At 40.0% G+C, this 24,400-nt stretch overlaps 2 protein-coding genes across 2 annotated transcripts in view; one reads left to right on the forward strand and one right to left on the reverse strand.

The window, feature by feature from the left end:
- Positions 1-16,733, reverse strand: part of Adss2 (adenylosuccinate synthase 2) — a 30,337-nt gene extending 13,604 nt beyond the window's left edge. Inside the window, exons 1-4 of the mRNA NM_001105975.1 lie at positions 16,436-16,733; positions 5,520-5,622; positions 4,661-4,729; positions 3,438-3,488 (exon numbers count right to left, since the gene is read on the reverse strand). Coding sequence (NP_001099445.1) covers positions 3,438-3,488; positions 4,661-4,729; positions 5,520-5,622; positions 16,436-16,618 — 406 coding nt within the window. The 5' untranslated portion in view covers positions 16,619-16,733. The remainder of the gene's footprint in view (positions 1-3,437; positions 3,489-4,660; positions 4,730-5,519; positions 5,623-16,435) is intronic.
- A 187-nt stretch (positions 16,734-16,920) lies between these two features.
- Positions 16,921-24,400, forward strand: part of Catspere (catsper channel auxiliary subunit epsilon) — a 155,390-nt gene continuing 147,910 nt past the window's right edge. The window contains exon 1 of the mRNA XM_039091441.2: positions 16,921-17,099. The gene's annotated coding sequence lies outside the window, so the exon portion shown is untranslated. The remainder of the gene's footprint in view (positions 17,100-24,400) is intronic.

Here is a 24,400-nt window from a genome sequence, read left to right on the forward strand (position 1 = left end):
TGCCAGGCAAGCGCTCTACCACTGAGCTAAATCCCCAGCCCCCTACTTCCCCCTTTCTTCCTCTACATCTTTAAGTTCTGGACCCAAGGTGTCTAGAGCTCACCTCCATGCCTCTCCTTTCTTCCTCCATAGGCCCCAACTTCACATTACCTTTCTCTAAAACCATACTCTAGTCTGTGTGCCTCTTTCCACTCTTCCACTTCTCTAGTACATCCAAAACTTTCTTGCCAAGACACAAACAAGTCATCACACCTTTGTCTTTGAAACTTAATGGCTTTCTTCTACTCTTCGGAAAAAAAGTCTTATATGGCAAATGCCGTCCTGCTCATACCAGCAGTCCCTGACTACAACTGGAGGCTCGCTGTGCAGTGAACCTCTTTCTGTGTGTACATACACAGACACTCCCTCCCACGCACTCTGGGTACTGGAACAATGACAGTTTGCTAGTTAATTTCTGTAGCATTAAGTGCTCAAATATTTACTGTCTGACTACATAAGCAGCTTACAGACTGCCAGGTCTAGGCTTTTGGTTTCTGAACTTCTAATGAAACTTTATCTACTTAACTTTATAATTAACCATAAAACTCACCAGTTTCAGGTATACAATTCAATGATTTTTGCATATTGTGCCACTATTTCTTTCTACCAATTATGTTATTTCAAAATAAACATACTGAAATATGCAAATGTTAAGCAGAATAGCTGAGTTTTTAGAGTTAGGGGAAACATTTGTAAAATAACAACTTAAAAACATGAGAAGATACCCATTAGATATAGAAACTAGAAAACTGATAAAACCTGGACTGAAGCTGCCCTCTCAGAGCCTTAGACTCCAAGCTACGCAGGAACTGTTGTTCCTCTATCTCCTGCTTTTCCAGACACTGTACAAAACAGGAGGGTAGCCCACCTACAGCCTGCTTGGCAAGGAAAAGTTAGTTTGGTTTGTATAATTATCAGTTTTCTCTGGCAAGGCTGGTGAGAGTTTTGAGGGTTTTATATTTCAATTACATTACAGACGCTGAGTTTGCAGTGTGTACATTAATACATGGCTCAGTACTACATAAGTGGGTAAAAGAGAATCCTTAAAATTATCCTGAAATATTACATATTAAGTGATAGCTACAAGAATGTCACTGAAATGATATTTTTAATAGACCAATACTGGAAAAACTTAATTTTCAACAAATGTCAAGGGGATAAAATTTTTGGTATATTCATAATGAAATTTGAGGTAATAAATCTTTAAAACAGAAAATTTGCTTCAAGAAGCAATAGCAATAGAATTGTAATAATTATAGGCAGACTGTTCAGTGGAAGCCAGATGTAAAACACAGGATAAACTACAATTTTAAATAAATTTTCAAATGTCACAATTAATCTATAAGAGAAGTAAGAGCTGTGGTCACTTTTGATCAAAGGGAAGAGATAATGACTCAGAAAAATCATTGAAGCCATTTTTCCAGGGACTTGGAAACTATATATTTTAAAGTCTGTACTGGTTGAGTATTTTATGTTTTTGTGAATTTCAGTCTATCATGTTATACTGCAAACTGCTATCGTATGATTAGTTTATTATCATATTCCTATCCTGTTGCCTAGACAATAGCCTTTCTAAAGTATTTCAGAAGCCAGGATTATCCATTAGGAATTGCTTCATTAAACATTAACTTTGCAAGTCAGTTATGACTGAGGGACTAGAATATGCCATATACTTTCTTCTGAATGAAACAGCATTTGCATTTAAATACTTATTTTCCGTGATCAGACAAGTTAAAAATGCAACTAGAAAAACTACAAATAAACAGTTGACAGAAAGCAGTTGAGCTGTATTTTCAAAAATTAATTTGGAACTCTGACACAAAGGTACTGCCTTCCTAGGCCCCAGGAAGCTATTAGTATAATCAGAACAATGACTTTCATATTTAGAATTTGAATGCCAATTATTTTTGACTACTCTCTCTGAAGTTGTTTTGAATATTGCTTGTTTTCTACAGTTCTAGACACTGAAAGACCCCCCCCCCAAAAGCCCTGAGAATTAGTCTAATTTTTAAACGGAAAGATTACTATATATTCTGAGCAGTTTCATTAGTACCCATGTAAAGGTGTTGTTATAAATAAATTTGAGTTTTACTTTTGATACTGGTAAGTACTCAGGATTTTCTACCACTTAGTTACATTCCCAGCCCTCAGCATAAGCTTTATCAACACACTTAATAAAACACTGCACTCAGTACAGCCCACAGCTAACACCTTTGCCTGTTACCTTGTGCCTCATCTCCACTGGGGCTTCATAACAATATAATGGGAAAGACATTTTTCATATAAAAAGCAATGTAAATTCAATAGTTTTCTTCAAAACGTTATTTTTACTTTATAATTTTTTGTGCACTGGGCATGTATCTGCACATGTCAAGCAGCTCAGGTCACATTACAAGGCACGCACGCTTATTGGCTGAGTTATAGTGCCATTATTTTACTGCATTACAGAAGTGACATACCAGGCTCAAATCTGAAGCTGTTACCTAGCCACACTGTTACTTGACTTCCACTTTGGTTGAGACCTTTTAAAAAGAGAACAATGACCTAGATGGTAGTAGCACGTGCCTTTAATCCCCACACTCAGGACAGCAGAGGCAGGTGGATCTCTGAGTTCCAACCTGGTCTACAGAGTGAGTTCTAGGACAGCCAAGGCTACATACAAATAAAAACCTGTCTTGAAACAAACACACAAACAAAAGAAATAAATAAAAATAAATAAGTAAGTAAATATGAGGGGGAGAGAGAAAGAGAAAAAATAATGCTAAAAATTCAGCGGCTACTGTATCACGATAGAAACCTTTTAATAGCTTCGGGTCCATACCAAAGCTCTCTATTGAATCCCCTACTACTCTTTTGAGGTTATCGTCTTGTAAACATGTCACTGCTGATTAATCCTATTGGTTCAGGAACGATAACCAAAAAGAAGACACCAAACTCACTGGGGACAGCTGAAATTAATTTTAGAATCTAGTTCTAATTCATGGAGAAAACTAGTGTGAATGAAGAGGGGTAATTTATCACATGTGCAGGCAATTGTTCTAAAGACTGAATTCATCACATGTACGGACAGTCATTCTAAAGATTTGCCAAAGGGTAAATGCGTTCTTAGAGGAACGTCAACGCATACAAACCAGTGCTTCCTATTTCTATGGTTTTCTCTTGAACAACTAAAGCCACGAGAAAGCACGGCTCTGGTACCCTCCGCTGAGCTATGCTCGGCTTCAGAAACAGGTGTTTCAATCTCGTCCTTGTCAAAACAAAGCATCGAGATCTTATTATGTATTTAACTTCAACTACAATCCTTAAAAACCAACACAGAAATAATTCATTACTAAAAGCTTTCTCATGATACAGGTGACTAAAAGGCAGCTATAAATAAGAACAAATGGCCTCCATACCAATATGAGCTCTGTCCGATATGATAAGCCTTTTTTCCCAGCCATCTAGACCTAGGAAAGAAAAGATAGACTTTATCAAACATTCTCTGCAACAATTTTTAAGACTTAATTTCTTTATGAACAGAATGTCTACAAGTGTTCTTACTGAAGCAATCATGTATGTATCTCTCCTTCTGCATGGGAAGGAAGCATTGGGCTTATCAAGTTTGTCACTGGTCTTAATGTACAAGTTCATTCACACTCTCATCTCCAAATATTTCGTTCTAAAGAGTTCCCGTCTCAAGTTACAGTCACATAAAATATTCCTAAGAACCCCCCAAACAAAAAAACAGCAGGAAAATATTTTCTGGACTAAGTTTGGAGATCAGGTATATAGTATTGGGGAAATTCAAGAAAAGGAAGTTGGTTTTAGTAATGCCACCCTTCCTAAATGAGTTATAAAGAAATATGACTGGACAAAAAATAATGAAATAATATTTCTCCACAGTATTTAGAGGACTCATGTAGTATATCTCAGTGATGAGAGAGATGCATCTCCCCATAAGAGATCAAGAGCAGGGCCTGTGAGCTTTCACACCTGGGTCTCATCACCCAATTAATTAGGGGGAGACTAGAGATTAGGACATGGGTAAATAATGAGCAGAGACAGTGGGGGAGACAGAGCGTCTTAGTCAAGAACATTTAAGGGTGGATTGTTTTAAACCAAACACAACTCAAACAGATAGAGAGCATTTTAAAGCTGAACTCATCTTGAGGGAAACTGTCTGAAGAATGCCCCTTAACTGTGGATTACTTGCCTTGTAAATAAATCCCTCCCACCCTATAGAGCACCCACAGCAGGACTCAAGGACGTTTCTTTCAGGTCAGTGCATGATACCTTGCTTCGGGAAAAACCCTTTCAAGGCTGCAGCAGTAGAGTCCAGAAGAAGACTAGCAATGTGCAAAAGCTCCGAGAGCTGGTCGTGGGCAGTGTCACTCTAGCTACCTTAAGATCAAGTGTAGAGGTAATGAACACTTCGAAGACTTGGTACCTTCACAGAGGTCTACGAGAATGCTATCCTTGATTAGATATAGTAACTATGAGTGAAATTTAAACTCATATAAAAATGTGTTCCATAATAATCTGAAAATTCTAAGTACAGGACAAATATTCATCAGTCTATTCGGCATGAGATCTTACTGAAACTGTATAACACATTACAGTTAAACCCATTCGTTCATACCTTTCCCCTTTTGAACATTTTTCTCTGCTTCTTCAAACAGTCCAGGAAGATGAATTACCACTCCATTGCCTACAAGAAACAAACAATCCTCTACCTTAAACACCTGTAATTATAATACAGACATACACATAAATGTTAAAATGTTGACATCTATAATAACTATTCTGAACGGAACAAGTTACATTCATTTTTTCTTTTTTCTTTTTTTTTTTTTCGGAGCTGGGGACCGAACCCAGGGCCTTGCGCTCGCTAGGCAAGTGCTCTTCCGCTGAGCTAAATCCCCAACCCCCAAGTTACATTCATTAATAGGACACTGCATTTTATTAAGGAATTCCCACAGAAAGTACTCAAAGTTTGTAATATGTATGTAAGTGATAGGGGATATAAATACTAAAATTATGTTCAAAATAACTTGGAATTCTCTGTAACAAATGAATTATGTTTTGAAAAAAACTATGGGTACATCTGGGTCACCTTCTACACCAATATCTTTCAGAACCACACCCTGCTAGTGATCACAAAATTAATTTAATGTGACATGAGCATTTGTACACAACAGAATATAAATTATCAGATGCAAGGGTTTAGAGTGAAATATTTCCTATCAAGAGTCAGAGTTGAAAGTCTTTGGAAAACTCATTGATAACCAGAACTTCTCTATAGAATGAAAGCTATGATGCCCACGGGTGGCTGCAAGGTAAACATCCTGGGACCCACGTCTGCAAAAGGCCTGGTAAGCAGTTCCACATATCTGTACTAGAAGGTATCATGGCCAAAGTTAGTGAGGCATCAAGGCACAATCTGGTCAGTGAAAAGTGACACTGGTTTTGCCCCTGAGAAGTGCGGTTTAAGTACTCACCAATGAAGGCAGTGACATTTGGGTTGATTATCCCACTAGGTAAGAGGTGAAAGTCATACTCCACCGAGTCTACGACAACTGTGTGGCCAGCGTTATTCCCTCCCTGAAACAGAGCAAGGGACACTGAGCCTCATAATAAATATGGCAAAGAGCTTAACTTTCCTAAGTGAGTTTACTAATTCTTGCTGAACGTAGATACAATCCAAGGAAACTCAAAAAAAAATCTATAATTGTTTGTGTTTTGCTTTCCACACTACAGTCTATTTGTGTGATTGCTGTGAAAGAATCAAGAAATTTGTGATTTCGAAGTCACATTTATTTTTAAGAGAAGGGGTAGGAAAGGCACAACTAATTTAGTTTTTTAGGCTGACTTTGGCCCTGTATAGGATATGTATCAATCTAATCATGATTCTTTACACACACACACACACACACACACACACAAACACACACACACACAGACTCTACAGTAAGAGACAAGTTATTCTAAACATGCTCAGGTTACCCCCATTGCTCTTTGATATGTCAAGCAAGGCTGGATCTGAAATTGTTATGCTTGCATGGATTTAAACAAGGATGTGTCCCCAAGTAGCTCCCTGGATTGGCTGTCCTAATAAGACTCTAGTTTACAAATCAATCTTAAGCATTTAGCTAGTGACAGATGCCTACCTTTTCTTCCTAAAAGACATTAGACCAAGAAATCCTCAGTGCTTAGAATTGCAGTCAAAAGGCATGGCTATATGGTCCATCAACAGTAATATGTCAAATATTAAATTTCAAAAAATCAGATATTAAGGCAATATCAAATTCACATAATTTCTCTAACATTTAAAATAAAAAACAAGGAAGGAAACACAAAGCTACTGATTTGATTGTACAACAAATTTGGAAGAGTAAACAGCAAAGGAGAATACAATAGATAATAGTACTATTGTACAGCATTTCAACACACACACACACACACACACACACACACACACACACACACACACACACACAGCACAACTGTCAAGTCATTCTCATATATTTACCACTTGGCACCAGTTACAAGTTTTTAGTATCCTCCTGAAGGCACGTTTTGCATAAAAATACGTATTTATTTTCTGTTTTCGTTGCTGTTTTGTCACAATGTGAGGACTCAACCTCAGAGCCTCCACAGGAGGCCACAGCCACACTTCATTCCTTGAGTGTTCAGTGTTGCTGCTCACTGAGCAGAGCACTGGGTCTCAAGCGCATCATGCACCATGCATTTGATAACATTCATTCCCTTACCTTCTCCTCCCCACTCAGCTCCTCTTTCCAAGTTGTCAACTCTTACTCTCCTCACATATATAAGACAACTGCACATGCAAACTATGCTGTCCTTTCATTCAGACAATTAGACCTGTTTATTTAATGTTAATGACCCTTCCATACATTGCAAATAAAACCATTTCATTCTTTTATATCTGTTCACACAATAATTAAACTAGTCCCATAATGAAATGCATGAGTTGTTTCTAGTTTTCTGTCCTTATAAGACCAATCAACCTTTCTAAAAATCATGTCTTATGCTTCAAAATGACATATCTCAAATTTTCTAGAAAAATCTCTTAAAATATGAAGCACGTTAAATTTCCAGGTCCCAGGAAAATGCTAACTTGTCATTACTAAAATTGCTTAATTTTAAATTATTATTAAATGTAATAATTATTTACACATTCAATGTATTGGTAACTTTGAGATTGGCCATCAGTTATTTACTATGTTCAATATTTATTACTAATCCGAAAAGCCTCCAAGCTGAAACTCTGTGCTGACAGGATACCATTGGTGGAAAATTCCACACCACGAAGATTCCATCTCATACACAGATAAAAACCCTGAAATCGGAAACACCCTAGGCCACCAACATCGCGGATGCAGCATATTCAATTTTAAAAATCCAGCCATTAGGGGTAAATTAAATTATGTTCTCAACACATCTTAATCCAACCACTTAGATTAAAAGGAGATAGGAACTACCGTAGGCAGGACCATCCTTCTACTTTAAGTGTCCCTCCAATAACTAATTGTCACTCATCTGCAGTCTCCTCTTCAAATGCTTTGTTGCCTAAGGAAACCCATTTGCTGAGGCCTGAAAAACGTGCCTGGTTTAACTTTGTTTTCACTGTTTACAGCAGATTACTAGACATCAAAGATCCATTGCACTTACAAACAAAGAGCCTGGGGCTGGGGATTTAGCTCAGTGGTAGAGAGCTTACCTAGGAAGCGCAAGGCCCTGGGTTCGGTCCCCAGCTCCGAAAAAAAAGAACCAAAAAAAAAACAAAAAAAAAACAAAAACAAACAAACAAACAAAGAGCCTTATTTTCAAGTTCTGTGTGATTTTGCAAAATTGTACAATGAGTGGGTGCAAGTCCTTTCCAGTTTGGGAGAATAAATGTTTACATATGTAAGAAAAATTCATATGTTGGTAGTGCACCCCCCTGGGTTCGGTCCCCAGCTCCGAAAAAAAAGAACCAAAAAAAAAAACAAAAAACAAACAAACAAACAAACAAACAAACAAAGAGCCTTATTTTCAAGTTCTGTGTGATTTTGCAAAATTGTACAATGAGTGGGTGCAAGTCCTTTCCAGTTTGGGAGAATAAATGTTTACATATGTAAGAAAAATTCATATGTTGGTAGTGCACCCCTGCAATCTCAGCTATTGGGAGGTAGAGGCGAGAAGACCAGGAATTCCAGTCCTCCTCAGCTACAGTGAGTGAGGCCAGCCTGGGCTGTATGAAGCCCTATCCCTAATGTACCCACGCAGTCCACCAATGGTGCAAAGGCTGCTTTATTTTACGTACTACCTAAGAGTACTCACCTTATGTAACAAAGGCCTTTTCTCTCAGCTGCTATTTACCATGACAGGTGACAGTGACAACAGCAGCAACGCTTAAGAGATGAAAACTGGCACAGATGTTTCTTTTAAAGGCAGACGGTTATGATTAATAATTCCAGGGAGATAAATTGGCTTCCTCCCTAAGTTCATCCAAGTTAATAAATAGTTTGGGCTGGAAAAGTTCAATCATAAAAGACTAGGAATTCCATTTGCTGCAAAATTTGCTCACTGAAATACTAACGTCCATTTTTAAATAACCAGTCCAAGTTTAAATCATTTAAGTTTAGCCGAATGCAGGAATATAGTGAAAATATCAGAAATACTCGAATTCCTTATTGAGAGATGAGATAGGAAAAGTTAATCTTCAAACAGTGAGATGAGCTTGGGGGTACTACAGAGATATATGAGGTTTCTTAATGAGGTCACCTGTAAAGTAAGTTGTAGTACATGGTCATATTCACAAAATACATAGATTTGAACTGCCTGTTTGGATGCTAACCTAAAATTTATAGATTGTAAGATGCAAAATTATCTCGAGAGCTCAGACAGCTGTCCTCAAACACAGATACTGAGCCAAGGAGAGGACACATACATTAGCAGAGAGCAAAACAAAGAGGTTCTAAATGGGAATACCATTGCCTATAAACTCAACTTCCCACCAACAAACTACCAGAGGAGACGGACCCACTTCTAACACAACTCCATTGCTACACGCCCATAGAGCCTCAGATTAAATCACTTTTAACCTAGATTTAATCTGAAATACACAAACTTGTCTATGGCCATACCAGCCTGAGCATACCCATTCTTGTCTGAAACATAAACTCCTTCCCAAAAAAACCCCCCAAAAATGTATTATCCCCAAAACACTTTACTGTATGTTATGTGGAAAGTTTTGTGGGAAATCCTAAATTTAAATGCCTTACATGATGCTTTTATAGTATAAAATAACAAGAATAAATGCAAGTTAACTGCACAAAAACAAGCAATAAATACATAAATGAAAATTGGAGAGCCTTTCATCACAAAACACCTTCTATGGATATCCCCTAATGGGTACTTGTTACCAGTTTTCTTTGACTGCAACTTTTACATTAAGATTAAGTAACTAGAGGCAGGTATGGTGGTTTGAATGACAATGACTCCCATGGACTCATACATTTGAATATTTGGTGAGTGGACCTGTTTGGGAAGGATTAGGAGGTGTGGCCTTGTTGAAGGAAATCTGTCACTGGGGTGGAAAAAAGACTAGTGATTCCCCATGATACTCCTTCTGCCTTATGGTTGAGGATCAATTGAGTTCTCAGCTGGTCCTTCACTTTGCTATCATGGACACTAACCCTCTGAAACCATAAGACAAACAAATTAAACAATTTTCCTTTTTAAGTTGCTTTGGTCATGGTGTGGTCATGGCAATAGAAAAGTAATAAAGGGGCTGGAGAGATGGCTCAGCGGTTAAGAGCACTGACTGCTCTTCCGAGGTCCTGAGTTCAAATCCCAGCAACCACATGGTGGCTCACAACCATCTGTAATGGGGTCTGATGCCCTCTTCTGGCGTGTCTGAAGACAGCGACAGTGTACTCATCTATAAAAAAATAAAAAAAATCTTTAAAAAAAAAAAGTAATAAAAACAGGAGCTGTTTCCAGGGAGATAGACTATTGAGACAGGCCTGACCATGTGCAGTTTTTTGAAAGAATGTCGACGATTTTGAGACTTTGGACTAGGCAAACAGTTGAACGGTATGAGCAGAGTTTAATGGGACATCCTTGTAGGATCCTGGAAAAGAATACTGCCGAGAGCTCTACAGACTGTGTATGGAGGCCCAGCTCAAGAGGTTCTAGAGGCAAATACTCATAGCAGCTGAGTTAGAGAGCATTTCTGTGAGATTTTGGCAAAGAACGAGGCTGCTGTTGCCCTTGTCCTAAGATTTTGCCTGAGGCTAAGTTGAAAAGTAATGGACTCTGAAACCATGAGCCAAACCACATGCTTTCTCTTGCAAGCTGGCTTAGCAGTCATGGTGTTTACTGCAGCAACGAAAAACAGGACTAAGGCATACGGACAGGTAGGTCAGAGGTTGAGAGCACTTATTCCTGCAGAGGACTTCAGCTCCATACTTAGTACCCACATGGCAGCTCACAACCATATAGAACTCCAGCTGTAAGGAATCCAGTGCCTTTTTCTGACCACCTTCTAACTTTCATAGGCACCAAACAGGTGGTACACAGTCATATAAGCAGACAAAACACTTATATCCTTAAACTAAACAAGTAGAAGAAGAAAAAAATAAAATATTAGTCAAGCATTATGACAAAAGCCTGCAATCCCAGCATTCAGGAGACTGAGATAAAAGAATAGTTAAATTCCAGGCAAACCTCAACCACAGAGTGAAGTTGTGATTCAACAAAAAACAAAAACAAAAAACTAAAAAACCAAGAATTTACATTACACTTCTCAATAACTTGGGTATTACATCACAGAGCTTTGGAATAACATTATAACAAGACAAACAAACCCGAAACAACAACAACACCTCACCTAGAACAAAAAGCAAGGTTTATAATGAATCCTTTCTGGCCTTTAAAACACTATATTGTAGGCATAAAGTTTTCTCAACCTACTTTAATAAGGTTTCAACCTCCCCGCTAGGCCACCACCCACCAGAGGCAGTGGGGAAAAAAAGGTTATTAGCATACAAGGGAAGTGGACCTGTTTAGAAATAGTTCTTTGGGGTGATTCCAATCTTTGTGTTCTCTGTCCAGTCCACACGGTAGACACCACACACGAATCAGCAACTGCAGCTGAATCCAGAAAAGAAACTGTGAGCTGCAGGAACCTCATGAGAAGGTTTTAGCAAATTTCTCTCTATGACATCACCACAAGCAAAGCTCAATAACGCAATGTAAGGAGAACCAATATACGAAAGCCGTCATCAAAGAAGAATAACGAGGCTGAGCAAATCGAGCCAATGCTCTGGCTCCCATATTTATATCACTTCTGAACACCACATGTCCTCTTACTTGTCTGCTTTAGCACAAAACATCCAGCAAACGTGTCTACTGCAAGAGAACATTCTATTGACCTATGTGTCCCAACAAAACCTCATTCCACGTAACTGACTGACTTTCCAAAGAAACTAGGAGTTTCACTATACTTAATCTCCACTGTCTGTTTATCTCTAGAATTGAAATAATAAGAAAATAATTTGGTTCCAAAGATTATTTGTTCCAGAAAAGAATATTTTATGAACAAGAACAACCCCAAATTTCCTAGATGCTTTCTTCCCCATATGAAATTATCTCCAAGTCAGCTTTAAGAGTAGGTTCAGCCACACCTCTTTTCCATTACTTTACAAATCACAATAAACATGTCGCTGACCACACAGTGATTGATCCAGGCAAGCACAGTAATCCAATTTGAGCCAATCAGACTCAGAAAAACAAGATTTAGAGGCTAGAATCTTTGTTTGTTTCAGATTCTCTCCATTTTCTATTACGAAGAATGCATACCATTTAGAAGCAAGTCCTTTACTTCTGTGCTCTTGGAGTTCACTTCTTGCTCTAGTGATAAAATATGAGATTAAATGCTGAATTTCAATAACTTTTCTATGATGCCCAGAACAATACTTCAAAGAATGGCACTGTAGGATACAGGCATGCAATAATAATTCTTAGTCATCTTGTAATTGTTCTCAGACTTTGCTAACTGAATCTTAAAGAAATCAGAAGACAAATGCTTTGGATATTTTTTTTTCTGTGCTCCTCAAAACCAAAGCCCACCAAGCCCAATTCTACAGTACAAGTTCAGATCAAATACTGTTGATATGTCAAGTTTCTAATTTTGAAGTTGTAAAGGTCCTGGAGAAGTTTTAAAGGTGTGGGGCAGAGGGAGCTGAAAGGAAATGAAATCAGTCTGCAAAAATGAGTCCATTCTTAAGTTTGCCAATAGGCCTTTCTGTCCCTTCAACTTACTCCCCTCTTTTTAAACATGTAAGTGAGTTCCTGCTGTGACAGAGATGAAGGCAACCCCTTGGCAGTGTTAAGAGCACAAAACAATGGTATCTTCTTTTACAGCAGCGAAAGCTCAAGTGTCAAGAACTAACAATTTCAGACACAAATCCCGAGGCACTTCTCAGACATATTAGGAATAAATTTAGTGTCTTATTTAATACATGAACACTGCTATAAGCAACAGAGCTCAAAATTAATGAAACAGTGAGGTTCCCACTACAGATTAGAGCAAAAGTCACAATGTCTCAGACCCCAACTATTCCAGAAACCCAAAATGGATGCTATTTCTCATCAGACTGATCTACAGTCTGGCCTACAGACTGAGTTCCAGGACCAAATATACACAGAAACCCAGTCCCAAAAAACCAAAAGGGGGCTGGGGGAAAGAACCTGGTAGTTTGAGTTAATGCTGTCAGTGACATTTTCTTGATACTGAATCCTCACTTTTCCAGAGAACTATTTCACCAGATCTAATGCCCCTGTTGACCCATAACAATAAGCACCGTTTAAGCACTAGTTTCGATTAGCTTGTAATTCCAAAGTTGACTATTTTAAGTTACTACTAGTACACTGATTGAACTATTCAACATAACCAGACACACTACATAGGAAAATACATAAAGGCGTCTGCATTACTTTTCAGGAATGATGTCCAGTGTTCAGACAAGCGTTGGAAGATTAAAAACACCCACTTGGCCTTTCACTGTTATGGCTGCTTTCAGTTTCAAACACACAGATGTGGAAATGATGCCAGTCTCTGGGTTTGTTTCTCACCTTAAATTTCCATTATGAAACTTCTCACAGTGAAAGCAGCACTTGTCACAGCCTTGAAGGAGACTAGTTAAGTTCTGGACCCTAAGTATCAAATTCCAGTACCTAGTTTTACCTGATCAAGGCACACCATGTTTGCCATGGTAACCAAGACCAACACCCTTGCTTTCTCTAAGAATAACTAAATAAGGCTGGCACCAACTAGTACAGTCTGATCATCCCTGTAGTTTCTACTCAACAAACTAAAGGAACAAAATATAGTCATTTATTGGGGGGAGTGGGAACAGTAATAAGTTTCCTAACGAGCTAATTCCGTGCTATCCTGTCTCCACACACTACCGAGTTCCACAGCCCTGCCCAGGCAACGAATCCATTAACATGGCAGTGGCTTCCCAGACTCTGAGTTTCTTGTAGGCACTGGCTCACCCTTTCTGTGTTTCCACTGCAGAGCTAAGTGTTGTCCTGTAAATACAAAATAGGGGTTTCCTGGATGAATCATCCGTCTGTGGCTGCTCCTCTCCTTCTCCTTTCCATTTAAAAAAAAAAAAAAAAAGTCTATATTGATCTAAAACCAAAGACAACACAGCAGTAATAGCCATTCTAACTCAACTCCTACATACCTAGTTACTTACACATTTATAAACAACTGTCTATGACTGTGAGGCAGGAGACAGGCCTTCAGTGCTCCAACAGTGAAAATGCCATTAGTTGGGCACCTATTTCTTCCCCAAAAGGAATCTTACTTATTAAAATGTGTAACAGAGGAAATGCCCCTTTAAAAATAGTTCAAGCTATGATTCATAAGTAACGGACTCATTTTGTGATTCTACTTGAAATATGGAATATGTATAAACTCTGGAGAAATGACATGTAAACCCTAACACAAGATGCATTTTATTAATATAAACCTGTTTGAATATATACTTAACCAGTACAGTGACTGTGCAAAGCGGTGGACTTGTTATGACACTTTCACACAGATGGGTCATGTACTTTGATCATATTCATTGCTCTTAGTCCCAATCTCCTTCCTCTTCCCAGAGAGTTCTTGGTCTTTTCATTTTCCTTTTGGATAAGGAAACATGCTATATTTGTCTTTCTAAGTCTGACTTACTTACCAAAATGTTCTCCCCATTTTCCTATAAGTGACATTTTTTTCTTTATAGCTAAAACCCCACTATGAAATAAGATCAAAAATCAATCCAAGCACAGAATGTCTTTCCCACCACTGGCTTTCTCTACTCTATACATTCCACTATCTTCAGTAACCTAAGGGAACTTCATTAAGTAGATATTGGCTTACTAATGCTGGTCAAAGTTAGTTGCAAAGATGATTCATCACCAAAGAGAAATGTTACAGGGTCAATGGTGCCATAAGGAAATTGGGAGGCAGACACAGGCAGACCTCTGAATTCGAGACCATTTGGTTGACAGAATAAGTTCCAGGACGGCCAGGGTTATATGGAGAAACCTGTCTCAAAAAAAAAACCAAACCAAACCAACCAACCAACCAAACAAACAAACAAAAAAAACCTTAAGTCTTTTTACTTTACAGTTAATGAGGTTAGTAAAAATCCAAAAGCATGGGGTTGGGGATTTAGCTCAGCGGTAGAGCACTTGCCTAGAGAGCACAAGGCCCTGGGTTCGGTCCCCAGCTCCGGAAAAAAAAAAAAAAAGAAAAAAATCCAAAAGCATACAAGAAAAAAATGTAAGGGTTATATAAATAGTAAGGTGTTTGTAAGAGTTTAAAGCCTGAAGATCATTTATTTCTCTGCTAGCCTCCTCCCCAAGTATTTCTCCCTGGACATTCCAAAGGCATCAGATCAGACTGATACATGACCTCCCTCAAGAACACTTTCTTGGTAACATAGTAACACCTTCAGTCTACAAACTGACTAACTTTTTAAAGGTCTACTATATGGAAAGCCACAGTGGCTACAACCATACACTCTACATTGCAGCTGGGCCTGTGCACATTTCCAAGTAAAAAGGCAAGCAGGCCTTAAGCCCATCCATCCTTCAGCCCAGCCAGAGTTTAGGTGCTTTGCTAAGTCTTCAACCCAGCTGGATCTCATTTTAGAAGTGTAAGGAGAGGCTGGGCTTTGGAGCACTTTCTGGGCAATGGCAAAGTGAGTCAGATTCCATGCCAACACCTGTGAGAGCACCATTAAATATGCATGGTGCCAGGCAAGCAGCAGGAAGAGAAAGAACCATGTGAACGGAAGACTGGTGGTAAAGCGGTAGTTGGAGCGATAGCTAGCTCAGGGTGGGTGTCTGCACAGAATGAAAAGGAAGATGACCCAAGTCAAAGCACCTGGCTTTTTATAGACAGGTTTCTTCATAGGATTCAATTTTAGGTAGAAAGCTTCCCAAGACTAGCCTAGACCACAAGGCATCCACACACAAAACCATGTACCTTCAGGGGTTAAAAAATTCTTACAACCTAAATATGCCGTTAACGTTCAACTAACTCTGCCCTTGTTTTGAATGTGGGAACTGCTCATCTATTTTGAATTCTGAAACCGGGAGCTAGTTTTCTGAGAGCCTTTACAAAGGCCTAGTCTAGGCTGCTTCAAAGCAAATGACTAATAGGGGAAAAAAACCCTAACACTAAAACCCACGTGTCTCCGGGTAGGAAACACTCGATTTCCTGAAAGTCAACTTTTTATGTTACCGAAGCATTGTAAAATATTTCTACATATCCGACTTGAAATCTCCGTATCTACTTGCCTCACATTCACTTTTCAACTTAGTGGGGATTCCTTAAGGACCGATGAGTAATAAAAACAGATCTCCCCTAAATAGTAATTTAGGAAATACGGAGTTAAAGACAAAAACAAACGAAAACGCAGGGGGACCCTAAACAGTGGCATCGCCCCGCAGCGGATTCTAATAGCCACAAAGTGGACCGATGGAGCCGACGTTCTGTGTGCCTAAGCCTGCAGGTGATGCAGTGCTGAGTCTCGATTCAGGGAAATTGGGGAAAAGGACCCTAGTCCGCTCCAGTGGGTGGGCCTCGCCGGGTCTAACCCGAGTCCGGAGCAGGCCTCTGGCGGAAGCTCCCTCCTCTCTGCCGGCGGCGCACCGCCAGCCCAGTCCCCAAACCCCGAAATGCAGCTCAAACGTCGCGCATCTTCCTGGTTCTTCCAGAGTCACCGGAACGTCACCCGAGACTCCAGGGCAGGGGTTCCCCGCAGCTCCCAGCCCGAGGGGCGCACCTCAAGGTGACACCTCACCGCGCTGGCCGTCCCAGAAAGGGCCCGGCTTCCCTCACCTGGCAACGGCACACGATGTCGGCGTCCTGCGCCAGCAGATCCACCACCTTCCCTTTGCCCTCGTCGCCCCACTGCGCTCCCAGCACCACAGTCACCCGGTTCCCTCCAGGCCGCGCCCTGGGGCGGCCGCAGTCGCCGTTCGGCAAGGAAGTAGCCGCCGGGCTGCTCTCAGAGATCGACATGGCTCCCGGCAGGGAAGAAGAGCCTTGAGGAGACTCGGCAGGAGAACAGAACCTCAACTTAACTGCTGCGGGACCGCCCGCGACATGCGGAGGAAGAAGGAGCCAGAGGCCGGCCCCGCCCCCGCCTCGCCGGCCGCCACCCTCCGCCAGGCCCCGCCCCGCGTTCCACCGCCCGCTCAGGGCGGGACCACGTGGCGCAGGTCGGATCCTGTGAGCCCTAAGGCTTCAACTGCCGCCACCCCAGGACCGAGGCCACACCCCCTCCTGGCCTGGCGCCTGCTACCGGGAGAAACGCGCGAGAGCCGAGGCCAGGGGGCGGGGCTAACGGAGAGTTCCCCCCGCTCCGTGCCCCGCCCGTCAGCCTCTTTGGGCTTTCAAATTCCGGCGGGGAAGGGCTTGAGGCCCCTAAGGTGTGTGGAACTACAATTCCCAGCATGCAATGCTCTGCGAGGCGGCCAAGGCACAGCGCCAAGGTGTCCTGGTAGGCAAATTTTGGTCTCTAAAAGCCAATTTTGTTTTCTGTGTTTAAACACTTGGGTTTCTTAAGGAATGTAATACCCTTACAAAACGCTAACTGGGATTTAAAATTACGTAGAAACTGGAGTGGAGCCGAATGTATTTTACAACTGAAAAGGGACTAAGAGTACAAACTCGAAACCAGTAAAAATGAAACCTAGAGAGCCTAACCCTTCTCATTTTTACAGTATCTGAGGCGCAGATATGTCAGTTGCCTACGTCATATCCGAATGCACCTGCGTTATTTCATACCCACAATCTTAAATCTCACCATATTTTATAAAATATGTTCTTTCTATAAAGGATTCTCTCTTCTGCTCCTATATTTTTCTCTCTTGAAATGCTGGAGATCAAGTTCAAAACCTTGTAATTTGAGGCGAATACTCTACCACTAAGATGATCTAACTCTTAACGCGCAAGTTACTCTCATGAGAGTTGAAATGGTACCTGCCTTGGGCAGTCTGCAGATTCAGTATTCAGTAAGCCTATGTGCTTCCGTCTGTACTGCTCTCGGTGTTTCAATTGTGACTGATTCCAGGGTATTCCCATTGTCTATCTAATGTGGGTTTAACTAGTATTTGTTTACTTATTTATTTATATTATTTGTGTGTGTGAGGTCACATACTGTGTTTCGTCTCTGTGTTTCTATCTGAAGACCAGCAGAGGGCATCAGATCCCTGGAAGCTGGAGCAACAGGTGGTTGTGAAACATCTGAAAATACAGCTGATGTGTTGAGACCCCTTTGGGAGTCAGTCAACCCTTTCACGGGGGTTGCATATCAGATGTCTATCTGTCAGGTATTTACATTACAGTTCATAACAGTAATGAAATAGCAATGAAGTAGTTTTATAGTTGGGGACTGGGGTCACCACAACAGGAGGACTGTATTAAAGGGTCACAGCATTAGGAAGGTTGAGAACCACGGAAATAGGAGGTGCTAAAAAGGGAGTTCAGATGCCCTAGAAGAGCAGCAAGTGCTCCTAACTGCTGAGCTGCTTCTCCAGCCCTGAGCTAATGTTTGTTTTCACGGCAACCCGAACTAACTGCGACATTAAATTCTGGTAAAGAAAATAATTACTTTAGATAAAAACACTAATAATAAAGGATGTAGTTCACTGGTAGAGGGAGAGAGGGGGTTGCTTACTGGAACATGTAAGACCTAGGATTTAATACTCACCATTACAAACGCATGCATATGGCATAGAATCATATTCCGTGTACTGTCTCCCAGTGTGGGTATGCTGTCCTGATCTCCAAGCGTCCATAAAGCCCAGTTTCACACTGCATAGTTCTCCTGCTCACATACTAACCAGACCAGCCTCTGCCTAGATTCACAGTGGGCAGGGTGGGAGCATAATAAGCAGTATTCAGTGTGCCTGTCCAGGACGTATCCTGAAACACTGAGAACCTACTATGTACTAAGACTTCTGGGCACAGCTGGCACAGTGAGACAAGATCACCAGTGGGGACAGGAGAGGTGATTTGCCACTTCTGTTCTTCTGGTTCTGATTTCTGCACCCTGATGGCTATTTGATCCATGCGAAAAGTTTCTCTATTTTGTATAAACCATGGCCCATTGCCTTGACACCACAGGAGATAGCAATGGAGAACTGAGATCACTTGTTTTCCTAGATTTTTGCCACATGCCTCTAGAGCCTTATAATGATAGCCATCCAGGATACTTCCTAATCACCTAACATTCTTGACTTGGGAGGCCCTGCAAAGGCCAATCTGAGGGCCAAAGGAGGAAATCTATCAACACTCCCCTGGCCACCCACTCTGTGATGGTTTGGTTTGTATATGCTCGGCCAAGTGGAGTGGCCTGTTCACAGCAGTAAAAATCTGCTTTTACACCATTTTAATTACATGCAGAATAATAAGATCAGTTCTGGGTCAAGGAACAAGCAAGACAATAAACAAAATCCTGTAAACACCTTTCTAGGAGCTGGTCAGAATGACCAAGACAAAAGAATTGCCACACATGGTTCCCCTGAGCCTGCTCTGAGCTCTGCATTAACTCAAATGCAAATGTTCTTAATCAGGACCTATTTCCTGAGTCCCGGCCCAAAGCCAGATTCCTGCCCTGGGTTTATTTCCTTTGTCCTGATAATGTCAGATTCCTGCCCAAGTGTCTAGAAGCAAGTGACCCCAAAAGGCCCTCTACATCTCCCCCTTATTTATTTTATAAACAACACTGAGCCTGTCTTAGTTCGTTCTGACAAGACTGCCTTGTTACCCATCATGGAATATCCATTGAGAAAAGCAATGCACTTATGTCTCAGGTTGGTAAGGCTCTGTGCAGAAGCTTACCCGTCCTTGCTTGCCAGCCTGTTAAATTAATAACTCTGTATGGGGATCCATATTTAGTTTTAAGCCATGTATTTTGGCTGCCAACATATTGCTGTTGTTAGAGGCAAGCTTTATCACAATGGGCAAGAATAAAAGTATTTCCAGAACAAAAAAGGGCTAGTGTGATCAAGCTATATATGCCATTCTCGAAGGCTCGATGAAATACTTGACCAAGATGGAAATACTGACCTCAGGCCATGAGTAGCTTTACCAGCAATATCACTGGAGTGGCATTCTTTAAATTCATACGGTATGCAAAGTTAAAACAACCAGAGAAGTGTTAGAATTGTGTCAAATACCCTGCAAGTGTCTTTGAACCTCTTCCCAATTATAGTGACTATAAAACTATAAAGTTTATATAGTTATATAAACTATAAAGTTTAGAAGTAACACAAATCCATTGGTAATTAGCATGACATTCGAGATGGCTTCTCACTTTTAAACTCCAATAATTGAGTAGTATCATAAAGAGAATCAATCCATTGTTTCAAACGCCTATATAAATTCTCTTGAATACTCAAAACATTAGTAACATTTTTTCCTAATTTATTTTTAAAAAGTAGCTGTCTTGGGCTGGAGAGATGGCTCAGTGGTTAAGAGCACTGACTGCTCTTCCAGAAGTCCTGAGTTCAATTCCCAGCAACCACATGGTGGCTCACAGCCATCTGTAATGGGATCTGATGCCCTCTTCTGGTGTGTCTGAGGACAGTGACAGTGCACTTATATATGTAATAAATCAATCTTTAAAAAAAAAAAAAGTAGCTGTCTTAACCTCTTGTGTCAAAGCAAAAGTGCTATTAATTGAATAGCTATACTACTAAACCAGCAATAATCAAGCCCATTATCCTATTGCTTCTGCTTAGAGCCTGACTCACTTCTTCCAATATTTGTAAGCCTTTATCAGAATAGCAGGGTCCTGTAATACAAGCAATAAAACAAGAGCTGGTTGATAGACCGTCATAACAGACATGTCAGATTTCAACACATTAGCACAATTAGAAAGTGTACAATCAATACAACTTAAGTTAAATACTGTGAAAGAAAATAAAGTAATTTTAACCAATTAATTAAAAGTTAGGAGCTTTAACACATATGCTAACATTTATTAGAAATCTGGATCAGGGGCTGGGGATTTAGCTCAGTGGTAGAGCGCCTGCCTAGGAAGCGCAAGGGCCTGGGTTCGGTCCCCAGCTCCGAAAAAAAGAACCAAAAAAAAAAAAAAAGAAAGAAAGAAATCTGGATCAACATTTATTAGAAATCTGGATCCTATCCCATTTTTATTCACTGCAAATGTAACTTCATTTAAGACAATTGTGAATTTTTAAATGTCTCTGAAAATATCCAGAACCAATCTTCCAAATGAAGACTGTCATTTCCTTTTTTCCAATATTGGGTTGATTTCTAGGCCAGACAATGATTGAGTCAGAATTAAAGGTCACATTAAACGAAAGAGACGAGTCATAACATCTCCAGTCTCCATGTTCTCTGTCCAATAAGGTCTAAAAGCCTGAAGCAAGGCAGCGCGTCCAATCTGGGATATAGGCAAGCAAAGGTGGGTCAGGAACATATGTCCAATATAGCTTTCTTGTCACCATTGTCAGGGCACTCAGCAAGCTCACAGGTCAGCATCATTCTTTGTCCCAGCATCAGCATGTCTCACCACTCACTCTGGCACCTAGCACACTCCTTCTGCATCCTGCAAACAAAACAAAACAAAACAACCCCCCCCCCAAAAAAAACAACCCACAAACATGCCCTCTTCCCTATATCAAAACCTGAACAGGATCATGCCATATACCAGTAAGTGGATCCTTCCATTTCACATAGGCATAAGTATGCCTAGTTGTAGAGTGCCACAGATACTCAGAGAGCTCCCTGGCATGCAAAATTTAAAATTTAAAATAAAAAGAGCATTATTTAAATAGTTGTATAGTTTACAGGGATATAACTCCCCCTTTTTTATTTTATGAAGATATCGTTTTAAAGTTTCACAATACCTGGTCCTTGAGGATAAGGAATCCCAGTAATATGGGTAATATTAAGTTGTCAAGAAAACATCTCAAATATTTGACTATAATAGACAATTCCATTATCTGTTTTAATCTGATTTGGAACACAACACATAGAAAAACATAGGCAATGAGTAATTATATTTTTAAATGCTTCTCCTGTTAAAGCAGTTGGAACTAGAAAGCCTGAAAGTGTCAATAGTTGTATGTACATATCTTAATTTTCCAAAATCAGAAACGTGAGTAACATCTATTTGCCAAAATTGATTAGGTATAAGTCCTCAGGGATCAACACCATTATGTGGTTCAGGAAGAAATTGAAGACACTGAGGACAAGTATTGACAACTTGACTTGCACAGTCTCTAGAAATACCAAGTTATTGTCTCAAGCTATTACTATTTTTGATGATGTAAAGAATGTGATTGTCTAATTAATTGTCCCTGTATAAAGTCTAAAATCTGCCTGGTATGCAAATCTACTATGGCATTGCCCTCGCTAAAGGATCCAGGCAATCCAGTATGAGTTCTTAAATGGCCTATTAAGTGTGGAACAGTACATTCTCTTAAATTGAGTTGTATGTGCATAAAATTAATTGCAAAATTTGAGTATTAGCAGTATCTAAAAAAGGAACAATTTCAATCAATTGCAAATCTTATCAGTAAACAAATTGAAAGCTTGATTTTTCAACATTTCAAAAACTGGCTACACACAAAATTCAATAATCTGTGCTGAAGCCGGGGGAACTCAAGAGAATAAACATGTGATCCAATTACATGTGCTGCCTTCTCATTAGATGAGCCATCTATAAATATAGTAAGCACATTTTCCATGGGCTGCATGCAGAAATCTACAGAAATACAAAAGCATGCATAGAGGAAAATTACCAATTTTGCCTGAAAAGTTTGCACATGCAATAGGCCAAATATCAGTATTCTGCAATAACCAATTTAATTGCTGTTTGGAATAAGTATATTTCATCAGGTTCTTTCCCAAAATACTTCCGTGATTCTATCCTACAATTCTGTATTAACACAGCAACAGCTTCACAATAGGGCGATAAACATTCTTTGGAGATGAGGAAAGATGAGTCCACTTTAATGGTCCCTTTTGCCAAAGGACTGCTGCGGGGCGCAAACAACCAACAATTGATCATAATCTATATAATGTATCTGTTGTTGACTCTTGCTGTAAAATTATTTAAAAAAAAAAATGCTTTCTTTTACCCCGCACTAGATCCAGCACCGCAGTGCCCCAAGACGTTTGTTCTTCATTTCAGTCAGCAAAGCCTCTGACCCTGCTCTGCTCCATCCCATAACACACTGCTGATGGCTTCTCTCTGAGCCTGGCAACAATCTCTCTACCCATCTAGTTCCCAAGGCAGGTCACCACCATGCCAGACATACCTATGTCTCCAACCACCACATACTCTTGAATTATATTAAATCGCCACATGAAACAATAACCTTTGATCCAATTGATAAGATATAATTGCCCACCTAGACATACAAAGCCTTCCCTCAAGAACATTCATAACAACCTGTGAATACACAGTAGAATCTTGACGTCAGCCTCCATGTTCTCTTGGCTGTTCTTCCCTTTTCCTGCTCCAGTCTCTTCCTCCTCTCTAAAACTGTTCTCCCGCCCATCCTTCCTTCTCATCCAATGACAGGTCTCATTCTGTCTTATACCTGCCTTCACATGTATAATGACATCCTCCTACATTTCACCCTTTTTGTCTAATTAAAAAAAAACTTTTCTCTCAAATATAAGCTAAGCACAATTATTATCATTTTGTAATTAAAAGCATAAAATATACCTAACACCCAGTCCAAGACTTTCTCAGTTAAACAGAACATTTAGTTGTCCATTCCAGCTTAACAAAGGCTTAAAATCTATGTTATATTCTGGCTAGCTTGTATACTATCTGATAACTATCTAATAAATATGTATTTTCAAAGTTAAACAGCCTGATATAGGCTATGGGACTGTACTCAGTCTTCAACCCCGTCAGAAATCTGAGAATGACCAAATATCTGTAAACATAGGAAGCCTAACACGGCTTCCAGAACTGAGACAGGTTGTAGAAGACAAATCTCCACTAGCACAGTCCCCTGTTAGCAACATGTAAGCACAAGTCTTCAGCTTTCTGGCCCAAAATTAACTGACAGACTCTTATGTAGAAACCTTGAAGGGCTGATAGTTCTGACTCAGCAGAGATTATCAGTCAACTATTCTGCAGAAAGTGTCCCTTTTTGGACAGTATTAGTTTGTAGATGAAATAGATAGTTTCTACCCGGTGGCTGCCTAGCCACAAAGTATTATCTCACCTGGAGGTAGAAATGCTCAATTTCTTCATTAAATCTACCAAATGGGAACTGTTAGGAGCATATATGTCTCAACAAAAGATAAATAACCTTAAATGTTATATCTTGTGGATTTCTGATGTTTTTGAAAAACATCTATCTATATAAGGTAATCTGGACTGTTGTCCATTAATTATCTTAATATAGTACCTTGAAAGCACTCAAACAAACTCAGAGCCATGAATCTGCTGTTCAGCCCTTAACCCACATTTGTAATCAACTCAGAAGTTTGTAATGGCATCAATAGAAGGACTGGCTCTATACCTTGTACTTTAAATTTTTTTTAACAAATAAATTCTATATCAAAGCAAAGATATGATTTTAGCTTAGTTACCAAATGAGATTATAGCTGTACAAATCAATCTAGCTAATTTCTCCCTGTTAAATTACGACCATTTCTAAATTCCTCATTAAAACAATCTTAGAATAACCATGTCCAGCCCCCCCCCCCAAAGTCCAGGGAATTGGGACTGAGATAGGGGGTTAGGGAATAGGGGAAATGGAGCAATGTTGTGCCTGTCTTGACTGGACCCAGCTGAAAGTC

This window comes from Rattus norvegicus, chromosome 13 (assembly GCF_036323735.1).
Source record: "Rattus norvegicus strain BN/NHsdMcwi chromosome 13, GRCr8, whole genome shotgun sequence".
In the NCBI taxonomy this organism is placed as follows: domain Eukaryota; kingdom Metazoa; phylum Chordata; class Mammalia; order Rodentia; family Muridae; genus Rattus; species Rattus norvegicus.